Consider the following 12,412-nt stretch of genomic DNA (forward strand, 5'->3'; position numbering starts at 1 on the left):
TTTTCCTTTCTAACATATAACTATCGGGAAAATGTCAGCACACTTCCTCAGTGATGATAAATATCCACAATACCTTCAAACCTTCCCACATAGTAGGATGACTTGTGTAAATTAAAATAAAACTCACAGGCAGCCGGGTTGCCTGCCTGCCTGCCTGCCAGTCCTTACCAACTGGAGAGAAGGGCTTAGCGGGTGCAGATTTCTCTGGTGGTGTTATAGGGGTTGATAGAGAAAGCTCTTTCTCTGGAGAGGTTTCTTCCTGGATTTCAGCAGACGGCACCATTAGTGGCTGAACAACTTGCACTGGCTTCTTAGGCAGCTGAGTGGGCTTCTTGGCAGCCGGAGTCTGTGTGGAAAGCTCACCCTAGTGGTATCAAAAGGGAATTTAATGCAATGTGTATAAAATTCAGATGCAAGTCCCAGGATGGCAATGGATGATAAACAAATGGATCCCATGACAGCAGCCATTTGCTGTGGTGCCGAAGAGAAGGAGAGGGCTTTTTTCTGCTGACATGATCTGTTCACAGAGATTTTACAATTGTTGCAAAGACATGGGAAAGACTCAACATGGGAGAAATTAGAAATAATTCTTAAGAGGCTGAGAAACATCTTAATAAAAGCACTGTAGTCATCATCATCTAGGCTGTCTAACAAAATGGGTTATAGAGCGATCCATCTGAAATCTTCCTGCGAAGTATGGCTCGACAGATGGCAAACAAGCACTAGGTATCCCTACATGAAGTCCATGAGTTAACTGTCCCCACAGCTGGCGTTAGGGAATCAAAGGGAATAACTAGCCACACTTTTGAAATAGTTGGCTCTGGTTTATGTTTTAAAATGGCAAGAATAAGTATTCTACCCCTGTAAACAAACATGTATTTCAAAACAAACCTCCTCCTCTTCCTCCTCCTCCTCCTCCTCCTCCTCCTCCTCTTTTTCATTCTCTTCCTCCTCCATCTGATCCAGCCTGTTAGCATTTTCCAGCACTGCAGCAACTGTAGTGACATCTGCAGAAGCCATTCCAGGAATTGGAGGAAATCCTGACAAGGAAAAAGAAGATATGCTTCAAAATAAATGAAGAAAAACACAGCACCCATTTATGAGGAAAATTACAGATATAAAAAGCTGAAAGGACAATTGTCATTATACTCAGAAGTTCCAAGATCTGAGAACATTGAGCATGGACTGCAATGGCTGGCCACAAAACAGGTAATGGATGCATTCAGTCCCCCTCCCCTCCCCTCCCCTCCCCTGGCTGAGGAGGGGGAGAAGTTTGGACACTTTCGATTTCATAGAATCATAGAATAGTAGAGTTGGAAGGGGCCTGCAAGGCCATCGAGTCCAACCCCCTGCTTAATGCAGGAATCAAATGAAAGCATTCCTGACAGATGGCTGTCCAGATGCCTCTTGAATGCCTCCAGTGTCTGAGAGCCCACTACCTCTCTAGGTAATTGGTTCCATTGTCGTTTGGTTCTAACAGTTAGGAAGTTTTTCCTGATGTCCAGTCGAAATCTGGCTTTCTGCAACTTGAGCCCATTATTCCGTGTCCTGCACTCTGGGATGATCAAGAAGAGATCCCAGCCCTCCTCTATGTGACAACCTTTCATGTACTTGAAGAGTACTATCATATCTCCACTCAGTCTTCTCTTCTCCAGGCTAAACTTGCCCAGTTCTTTCAGTCTCTCCTCATAGGGCTTTGTTTCCAGTCCCCTGATCATCTTTGTTGCTCTTCTCTGAACCCGTTCCAGTTTGTCTGCATCCTTCTTGAAGTGCGGAGACCAGAACTGGACATAGTATTCAAGATGAGGCCTAACCAGTGCTGAATAGAGGGGAACTAGTACTTCACGCGATTTGGAAACTATACTTCTGTTAATGCAGCCTAATATAGCATTTGCCTTTTTTGCAGCCACATCACACTGTTGGCTCATATTCAGCTTGTGATCAACGACAATTCCAAGATCCTTCTCACATGTCGTACTGCTGAGCCAAGTATCCCCCATCTTATAACTGTGCATTTGGTTTCTTTTTCCTAAGTGTAGAACTTTGCATTTATCCCTGTTGAATTTCATTCTGTTGTTTTCAGCTCAATGCTCCAGCCTATCAAGATCCCTTTGAATTTTGTTTCTGTCTTCCATGGTATTAGCTATGCCCCCCAACTTTGTATCATCTGCAAATTTGATAAGCATGCTTTGTACCTCCTCATCCAAGTCGTTAATAAAAATGTTAAAGAGCACTGGGCCCAGGACCGACCCCTGTGGTACCCCACTGGTTACTTCTGCCCAGTTTGAGAAGCAACCATTGATAAGCACTCTTTGAGTACGATTCTGGAGCCAACTGTGGATCCATCTAATAGTTGTTCCATCCAGCTCCAGCCACCGCACTCCAGCTGACAGCTATCAGCTGGAGCGTGCGAGCTCCCCGCGCTCCAGCTCATCGTGCGCTCCAGCTGACAGGGATCAGCTGGAGCATGCAAGCTCTGCACGCTCCAGCTGATCGTGCACTACAGCTGATCCCTGTCAGCTAGAGCATGCGATCAGCTGTAGTATGGCAGCTGGAGCTTCCTGCGCTACAGCTGAGTAGGGCCCCACTTTCCAGCGGTTTTCGCTTTTCAGTGGGGGCCTGGAACAGAACCTGAGGTATGAGTGGGGCCCTACTGTAGTTTCATAGCCTATTCTGTAGCGTTGTTATGGAGCCAAATCAGTCTTCTAACAAAGATGAGTAGGAGGGAGTCTGCTGAAGCATTTTTGGCAAACATGCTAGGAAAAATGCACTTATACTAGGACATTTCACCTATCAGCATGCAGTCCTGACAGTGTTACATACTTACCAGGGGGAACTGGAAGCTCCCCAAAATTCACTTTCCTTCCTGCTTTATGGGCTCTTATGGCATCTTGGTATTGCTGTGAAGGAGAAATCTGGTTAGAAGGCAGTTGTCCTACAGGGCTGTTGTTGTTTTGGGGTGGGAAAGGATAAATACATATTCCTCCCTCATTTGCTGTGTTTCCATCACTGCTGTAAGGATTGTATAACATTTTATGAGCATTGCAAGCACATTTTGTAGCTAGGAAAATGCAAAACTTCCATCATGAAGTGCATCCAGCCACTGGGCTTGTTGAGGGAAAGGTTACTATGTACAGATGCAACATCTCTCAAACTGATTTAGGCAAAGGGCTGAAAGATTTACCAAACCCCCATGTTTTCAATCAATGTAATTTAATGATCACAATACAAATCTATGTATACCTACTCAGAAGTAAGTCTCTGACTTTAATGCAGCTTACTCCCAGGTAAGTGAGTATAGAATTACATGAGTGTGTAAAGAGGCTTAAAAGATACAGTATAAGTGATACAAAAAAACACCACTCAACTAGCATGTAATTGGTGGCTCTTACACAAGCAAATTCTTGCACTGCTGATATACCAGACCACAAAAGCTACTGCTCGGCCTATGATATCATATTAGAGGCTCACAACAGGAAGATTACACCCAAGGCACTTTTGCTGGTAGCAAACTCAGCTTCTTCTTCTTTTTGTACCTTGGCTATCCTCTCGTGCATCCTGCTTTTCCGATCATCTCCACTTGCTTTGGCTTGAGCAGCTGTTGCCTTGTATTTCTCCAGCCTCTGCTGCAAAGCTTCTAGTGCTGTTTTTGGCTGTTGCAAGGAACCTTTTACAAAGAAATAAAAGAATATGAACCTGTTTCTTGCACTTTAACCCTGGGGTGGAGAACATGCAGCCCCCCTGATGTTGCTGCACTATCAACTCCCATCATCCTTGACCACACCAGTTGGAGCTGAAGGAGCTGGAGTTCAACAACATCTGGAGGGTCAGAAATTCCCCACCTGTGCTTTAACCCATCCTCCCCTTCTCATTGACACAAACAGATGAAACAGCATTTTTTAAAAAAGTATACAAGCTTCCAGTCCTATAATCTATAATCTATATAACACACCTCATAAACAAGAAAGGCTCTGTTTTAAAACACTTCTTACCTGAAGCTTTATTACCTTGAGCATCTGGTGTTGTCACAGGCTGGGAAGTTTCCACAGGTACAGATGGTGTCTGTTTTGAGGGAAGCTGTATCTTTTCTGGGCATTCAAGGTCTGAAAAAGTGGGTGTAAAGGGAAAAGCATTTCAGACTACACTTTATAAAAGTTAAGGAAGTGCCAGAGACAGAAATCCTTCAGCATAGTTGCAACATAATTGACAAAACCCAAGGAAAATTCTGTACTGTAAAGTTTGAAGTTTCCAATGGGAACAAATGTTGCTCTAAGACTAGGATTGCCAACATGTTGCCTCAGTGCGTAATGGCATCATTGAAGACTCCTGGTGTCTGAGAAGAGTCTGAGCAACTCCTCCCTCCAGCTCCTTTCATCATGAGGTAGTGAGGGTGGTTACCTTTTCCTTCCTTGAAAAATACATAGAGCTGAAGTAGGAAGTTTCAAGAGTACTTTTCCCCACTTCTTCTTTCAGCTCTATGTGCTTTTCAAGGCTCAGATTAATATTTGAGCAGCTGAACAGAACACAGAGTGACCGAGAGGACGGGATGGATATAGGAGAGCAATCTGAAAGGTTGGGAAGAAGAAAAAATTAAGCAGCCAGGGAAGAGAAAGTAGGGTGCCACAGGAGTCAGAGGAGAGACAGAGAGAGAGATCCACCCACCCACTGGTCCAAGAAAATGGATCCTCTGGAAACTAACTTTTTCACAGGTTCTCACACTAACTATAATCAAATCACAGTCATACCAGTCTCCATTAACTGAACCATAAAAAAATGGATCCAGTGCTCTCACAGCACAAATACATGGATCTGAAGCATGGATTCTTATGGAACCTCATATTTTTTACAGAGGATTCCTTCAAATCATAAGTGACCTCTATGTTCACAGATGTGATCTGTTGTTTTGTTGTCATCCTATGAAAAAAAATTATGAAGATCCACAAGGATCTTTGCCTTGCATCATTGTTTTTGCAATGCCAGCAAGCATCAGGTCTGAGATTTTTTGCTGTGGTTGGTGAGCCAGCACTCTAAGAAGACCAAGACATAACTTTCACTATTCTATTGTTAGGGTATATACAAAATACACAAAATCTTCCTCCAACTCCTTTAGAGATTTGTAAGTTGTCCAAGTAGTTCTAATTCTCTGTAAATAGGGGAAACCCCTCAACTAAATTTATTTAATTAACTCAGAATCCTAGAAGTGTAAGAACATACAACCAAAATCAATTCACAAAATAGCATGGACACATAATTGAAATAATGGTTTATAACTAAATGCAACCAGGAAAAAAAAGGTAGATTCCCATGACACTAACATACCTACACTGTACATAGCAAGCACAATATCAATCAAAGTATGAGCAACTAATGCATTCATTCTGGTAGAAGATATTGCACTTCTGAGTGATCAGAAATACAGTATCACTCCAACAGAACCTCAACCTTAAGCAGAGACAATACAGGAGATAAAATGAAGATGCATTAACTGTGAAAAATGATCACACAGAAAGGCCTCAGCGGGAACATAAAACAAGATACTTTAATTCCAGAATACAAAATATGGAGCATAAAAGTCATACTTTTGGTCTGGCTTTGAAAAATAAAACAAGTGACTGCAAAGTGACTGATTGAAACAGAAGAAAAAACAATTTGTCATTCAAAGTAGACAGATTTTAACAATATGGAAGCCAAAGCTGTACTCTGCCCAAAAATCAAAACTCTGAAAATCTGATGGCTTCACACCATCACAAATCCTCTGCAGGATGTTTATGGCAGTGTATCTAAATTCAGTATGACCAACCTTCATCTTTTAGGGTTTTCAGTACCTTCTTAGTTACTGTACAGAGAAAGATTATTTATCTTCTTTGCTCTTACCCTGTGGTGCTGGAGGCATATCCCTGAGGTCTATTGGCTGCCCACTGTCCAGTCCTTCCAGAACTAAGCTGAACTTCTAAAAGAGAAACAGAAAACTATAGTGTCTAGAGATCTGCATGACATCGATGTCAACACAATTTACAGAATAGTGCTTCCAAGTATGAAACTAGGATGCGTTTTCAGAATCCCAAATATCTACTTTCATTTAAAATAAGGCATGGTCAAGTTTCTAGCTATACCTCTGGCAAAGAAAAACTTGTAGTGAATTAGAAGCTTCTGCTTATGATTCAAAAATCAGCAAGGATGGGATGGAGTTTCCAGAAGTTAACAAGATAAACTTCTGCAGCCGACAGTCCCTGCTTTCTCCTGTCGATGGACAGATCCTGTCATTCAGCCCTAGCACACGTACAACATATCTCTTTCATCGTCACTATCCCTGTATTTGCCAGCAATTTCATTTTTATTCTATATAGAATAAAGTAGGCAGATTATAAAAAAGGTATCTAAAATGACTTTAGCTCACATAAGTTATGCAAAGCACATAATTTGGTTTATAAGAACATAAGAAGAGACTGGTCAAAGAATGTAGATTTCATAATGCAATATTGTTTTGGGGATCCTGATACAAAGAGCTGGCAAACTGTGACTTTTCCTTCTAAAAGGAAAAGAGCAGAGAACTGCTCCATATGTTACATTCACTATGGGGATCAGTATCCTCAGGTGACTTTCCCATTGCCCAGCCATTTACTGTGTGAGTCAGACCATTATATTGGGTTTTCTCTTCCCTGATTCAGCTCAATGGTGGTCACTAGTAGTAGCTGGGAAATTCACTATGCAATGGCTCTGACTCATGCGGTATGGCTGGGATTGGAAATTTGCCATGGGGGATGCGGATCCCCATGGTGAAGGTAACATATAAACTCACTCTCAGAAAAGGAAATATTCTGGAGACTTACCAATATTCCAAACATAAGTTCTAGTATGCAGAAAGATGCCTTCGTTTAAGAATAATGAAACCTCACCTTCCCAGTCCTCATATATTCTTTTGCCTTCTCAATATCACCTTTCTGCTTGGCTTTCAGTGCTGCTAGTTTATACTCCTTTTCTCTTGTCACAAGCAGTGTTCTTGTGTAGAGGTTTGGGAAATCTGTATAAGACAACAAAGCCAATAAAACGTCTCCTAGAATTACTACAAGGAACAATAGTTCCTTCTGAATCTGGGCCCACCACCTTGTGGAAGAGACAAGCAGCAAGCTGACTTTTTTTGGTACATATGCAAAATGGGGATGCTACGTATAGGGGAAAAGACCATCCCTAAACTACTTACTGTTTTCTGAAGTGTTTCCTCTTCCCAGAGCACCTGGATCTGCATCTTGGATCTGAAGATCAGATGTGCTCACAGACAGCTTCAGATCACTGGGGTTCTTTAATTCCTGGTCTGTAGCAGAGTCTTCCTTTTCCTCCTCCTCAGGAACTATTATTTCATTTTGATCGCCTGAGCTTTTAGGCAAGTCATGATGATGCATGACTTGTGGAGTTGTCACAGAGCTCTTCCCTGATGCTACAGGTGGTGGCATTTCTTCTTCATTCACTTTCCCCCCCTTCTTCACTGCAGTCAGCATGGCTTCCAATGCCTAATAGTAATTAAGAAGCAATTTCATTTATCCATGATAAATTAAACACTCGTCCCTATATGATTATCCCAATCAAGTTACTTCATTCATTCACTCACAATAGAAGTTCTACCAATACATGGTACAGCGCAAGTAGAACAAACATCAGAAGTGGACATTTTCCTTTTATATCTCAATGTAATCTGGAACAATACTATTTTTACAGCCAAGAAATTAAAGATAAGCCATTCCTGGTTACCTAGGCTAATATGAAGGTGGCTGGTAGCAAAATTATTTTTCATAATGATTCTTATTATGATTCTCATTTTTTAAAAAGATCACTAGACCATATCTGGTCCAAGATCATCTGACAAATGCTAGCCATGAGATGTTTATAAAACTGGTTTGGATCGAATTGCTTCTCTTATGAATCTCCTAAACTATCCAGCTCCTAAATTAATTACTTTAACTGACTAAAACAGAAATTACACACACTTCAGGAATCCCAACAACTTCATAAGGGTGAAATCAGGCATAAGGTCTGGATTAAGCACCACCAGTTTTAGAGCAGCAGCAGAGCATCACTTTTGGCTGGCAACTTCCAGGCTGAAGCTGTAACAGAAGAAATACACACAAGACACAGATTAATGTGCCTAGGAGTTTTCTTCCGAGAGGCTGTCAACAGTAGATGCTTGGAATCAGCAATGGGGAACCTACAACCCTCCTGTTGTTGTTGGACTGCAACTCCCACCAGTCCAAGCTGACATGGTCAGGGATTATGTGAGTTGTAGTCTTGCAACATCTGGACAGCCTGGATGGGGGTTCTCCTCCCCTGCCTTAAATCATGCTTGAATGGCTGCTTGCAGAGAGCTCTGTAGGATTTTTTTAAAATTTCTCCCATTTGCCTCTCTTCCAACATGTAACCTAAGGGAGTGTACATATGGCTTTCCAGGTGCTCTCCTGTCCAGGCACTGACCACACCCAAATCAGCTTCGCTTCAGTAAGAAGCTGCAGTGGCCTTTTGTTCCATACCTGGCAACTGTAAAATGCATGGAATCCCATACCCCATCATCTTCTTGGAAATAGCAGGGTTTTTCAATGCTCTGCTGATATTACTGGACTGAGCAGAGAACCAGCAATGCAAACTATAAATTCAGTAGCTTTCTGACGATATCCATGCATAAACACAGGAAGGAAAATTATAGCTATTTGCTATGAAGTATCCCAGACTCTGCTGAATTTCAAGTCTTAATGACAAACAGGCAGAATTTCCTGCTTTCCTTCGAAGCACAGGCACAGCACTCCAATGCATCCCTATACACATAATAAGGACCATCCAACCACGTGACTGGAAAATATCACCTAAAACAAAAGGTCTAATGTAGCAATGCTACACAACTTGATCAGTGACATCTGGCTGAGAATCCTCACAAATCCTGTTGAATGTTAAATCCTACTCCAAAGTAGTCTTTTCAGACTAATGTTCAGGTTTTACCACCCCACCCCGACATTTATTAAATAGAGATTTCATCTCATGTTCCCCAAACACCCAATTCCCTGCCCTTTGCATCCAACAGCCACCATATAATACACAAACTAGTCTTAAAAGCTGTCTTTAACATCCAGTGTTTTATTTCTTGCACCCAGGTCCACAAAATAAGTATACATGTAAATGAATTATTACTTGGGAATAAGTGCTGGAGCATGAAGCTGTAATGATTAGATCAAAAAAAGATCTGGAGAAGATTAAATATCCTCTCACCTACTAAAATAAACAAATAAAATAAATCCAGATTTTCCTCATTATTTCATACAAAATAAGAATTAATGAAGATGTTTCATTTATCCTAGACAATTCTGTCTTTAAAAAAGCTGAAGACAGAACATGATTAGCACCTAATTATACTATAAAAGTGAAAAATGAACACCCTGTGTATGAATCCAACATACCTTGAGGCCCCGTTCATACCGTCGCACTTTGGCACTCTCGCCAGTCTCCTTTGCATTCAATATCGCTGTCTGATAGTTAACTAACCTTTCTTCTATTGTTTGCTGCAGTCCACTGGAAGCAGCAGGAGTCATCTCAAGGAAGAAAAAACAAAGGTGAAAATAAAGGCAGCAAATGTTCTGCTCACCAGAATTACACTCCAAATCAGATATTCCAGTATCAACATAAAACCACTCTCTGGAACATGCAGACCTAGGACTCAAGACCTAAGAGGTCGAAGAATCTCCCTTGAACAGAGGAACGCTTGTTCTGCTACAAAAACTCCACAAGTCACCACTGGGCTTTTGGCCAAAGCAGCAGCAGAGAAGTGGGTGGGTGGAGTACCTCAGGAAACCTTCACAGCCACAGGGTAACTGGGGACATTGGTCAATGAGAAGATGAGGGAACACAGTCAGAAGGTCTTCGTCATTTCAGGCAGAGACTGGCTGCATGGTTATTTTGGAGTATTAAAAATCCCCCCCCTCCACTGTGAGCTCCCTGATGACTTTCTTCATCACATTTGCTTACAAAGTTCTCTCCTTCCACATGGGGATAGAAAAGACATCAGACAAACGATATATTCAAGAGACAAGAAAAGCTATTTGCACTTATTCATTTAGAAAAACACTCTGTCAAGAAGCTGCCAGCATAAGTAAATATCAGCCTCACTGCTCATCAAACCTGGCCCTAACAGAATGTGTTCAAAAGGAAAAAGGCAACCAAATAAGCCCTAAGACAAATCCAGCCAAGGAGAATGTCCTGAGGCAGGTCTGTTCAATCCTACACTGCCTATGCAGCAGAATGGAGGCTATGTGGCTCACCAGATGTTTTTGGGCTACAGCTCCTATCGTAACTGGCCATTTTGGTTGGGACTGGTGGGAGCTGGAATTCAGCAAAATCTGGAGGGTCACAGGTTTCCTATCCCTTGCCTACAGCTTGCTTGGCTTTGCTCCCAAAGTTAGGTATCTGAAGGAGCCCAGGTCATACTGAGTGCTTTGGCTCATTTGCCTGCATCAGAAGCTAAGTGTCCATCAAACAATTTCACTTAGAACAAAAGCTAAACACTTTGCTATATTCCCAAAACAGAAGGAAGAGATTTTTTTTAAAAACAGTGTAATAAATACACTGAAGTACTTGGCCTTTCCTTTCTATCCCTTAAAATCCAGGCTAAAAGCAAAACTTTCCCTTACCTGTGTCTGTAGATCAGTAGGCTGCTCCATGACTAGAGAAGACACTTCCAATGTTTCCATCTCATGCTTGCCACTTCCTCCTCCGTCTTCCTCTCCTAGGACCTCCTGTAACTCTGCCTAGAGCATGAAACAGCACAATTGTTGCTGCAGAACAGCTACTTCTGTTTAAAGTACTGTTTTACAATGAACCACATTTCCACTGCTATCATTCAAAGACAGAGCTTTGAAGTCCCTTACTTAGAATCAAAGAGCATTCTTCTTATACCAAGCCAATCATGTTTTAAAAAATTTTTTAGCATTACATAAAGATACGGCTATCTTAATTATGTTCAGCTGTGGCACTTTTCTATACAAGATAAAAAGCTTTATGAAAAACCTACATCCTCTCCATTCAATGTACCACATTTCAGCTAATTTGAATTAGCAGCAAAACAATTCCAACTGAACCCTGGAATGTGTGGGAGAATTGTTCTGGTACTTAAGTAACGCACACTGAACATTCAGCTAAAGCTGAAGTTTGTCACTGAAGGGTCATTCCTCAGTCAATCAAGAATTTGTGTGGTTCTGAAGGAAAATATACCTCTAAAGAACTTTTGTTGTTGTTGTTGTTATGTGCTTTCAAGTCGATTTTGACTTGTGGCGACCCTATGAATCAGCAACCTCCAACAGCATCAGTTATAAACCACCCTGTTTAGATCTTGTAAGTTCGGGTCTGTGGCTTCCTTTATGGAGTTAATCCATCTCTTGTTTGGCCTTCCTCATTTTCTACTCCCTTCTGATTTTCCCAGAATTCTTGTCTTTTCTAGTGAATTATGTCTTCTCATTACGTGTCCAAAGTATGATAGCCTCAGTTTCATCATTTTAGCTTCTAGTGATAGTTCTGGTTTAATTCATTTTAACACCCAATTATTTGTCTTTTTCACAGTCCATGGTACCTGCAAAGCTCTCTCCCAACACCAGATTTCAAACGAGTTGATTTTTCTCTTATTCACTTTTTTTCTCTGTCCATCTTTCACATCCATACATAGGGATTGGGAATACCATAGTCTGAATGATCCTGACTTTAGTGTTCAGTGATACATCTTTGCATTTGAGGATCTTTTCTAGTTCTCTCATAGCTGCCCTCACCAGTCCTAGCCTTCTTCTAATTTCTTCACTGTTGTCTCCATTTTGGTTAATGAGTATGCCAAGGTATTGATAATCCTTGACAAGCTCAATGTCCTCATTGTCAACTTTAAAGTTACATAAATCTTCTGTTGTCATTACTTTAGTCTTCTTGACATTCAGCTGTAGTCCTGCTTTTGTGCTTTCTCTTTAACTTTCATCAGCATTTGTTTTAAATCATTACTGGTTTCTGCTAGTAGTATCTGCATATCTTAAATTATTGATATTTCTCCCTTCAATTTCACACCTCCTTCGTCTTGGTCCAATCCCGCTTTCCGTATGATATGTTCTGCATATAGATTAAACAAACAGGATAATAAAATACACCCATCTCACACCCTTTCCAATTGGGAATGAATCGGTTTCTCCATATTCTGTCCTTACAGTAGCCTCTTGTCCAGAGTATAGGTTGCGAAACAGGACTATCAGATGCTGTGGCACCCCCATTTCTTTTAAAGCATTCCATAGTTTTTCATGACCTACACAATCAAAGACTTTGCTGTAATCTATAAAGCACAGGGTGATTTCCTTCTGAAATTCCTTGCTCTGTTCCATTATACAATGTACGTTTGCAATATGGTCTC

General features: G+C 41.2%; 1 protein-coding gene across 3 annotated transcripts in view; it reads right to left on the reverse strand.

Moving 5' to 3' along the window:
- CC2D1B (coiled-coil and C2 domain containing 1B) overlaps nt 1–12,412 on the reverse strand; it is a 57,641-nt gene that overhangs the window by 29,875 nt on the left and 15,354 nt on the right. For 2 of the 3 annotated variants that reach the window (XR_009763541.1, XM_061632991.1), the window contains exons 5-14: nt 10,665–10,781; nt 9,438–9,569; nt 7,202–7,508; nt 6,897–7,021; nt 5,875–5,950; nt 3,993–4,103; nt 3,537–3,667; nt 2,828–2,900; nt 892–1,040; nt 169–364 (exon numbers count right to left, since the gene is read on the reverse strand). Coding sequence is in view for 2 of the 3 variants with exons in the window: in XM_061632991.1 (XP_061488975.1) it covers nt 169–364; nt 892–1,040; nt 2,828–2,900; nt 3,537–3,667; nt 3,993–4,103; nt 5,875–5,950; nt 6,897–7,021; nt 7,202–7,508; nt 9,438–9,569; nt 10,665–10,781 (1,417 nt within the window). In the remaining variant the exon portion in view is untranslated. The remainder of the gene's footprint in view (nt 1–168; nt 365–891; nt 1,041–2,827; nt 2,901–3,536; nt 3,668–3,992; nt 4,104–5,874; nt 5,951–6,896; nt 7,022–7,201; nt 7,509–9,437; nt 9,570–10,664; nt 10,782–12,412) is intronic. The other variant, XM_061632992.1, reaches the window with a different exon arrangement.

Source organism: Rhineura floridana, chromosome 6 (genome assembly GCF_030035675.1).
Source record: "Rhineura floridana isolate rRhiFlo1 chromosome 6, rRhiFlo1.hap2, whole genome shotgun sequence".
Taxonomy (NCBI): domain Eukaryota; kingdom Metazoa; phylum Chordata; class Lepidosauria; order Squamata; family Rhineuridae; genus Rhineura; species Rhineura floridana.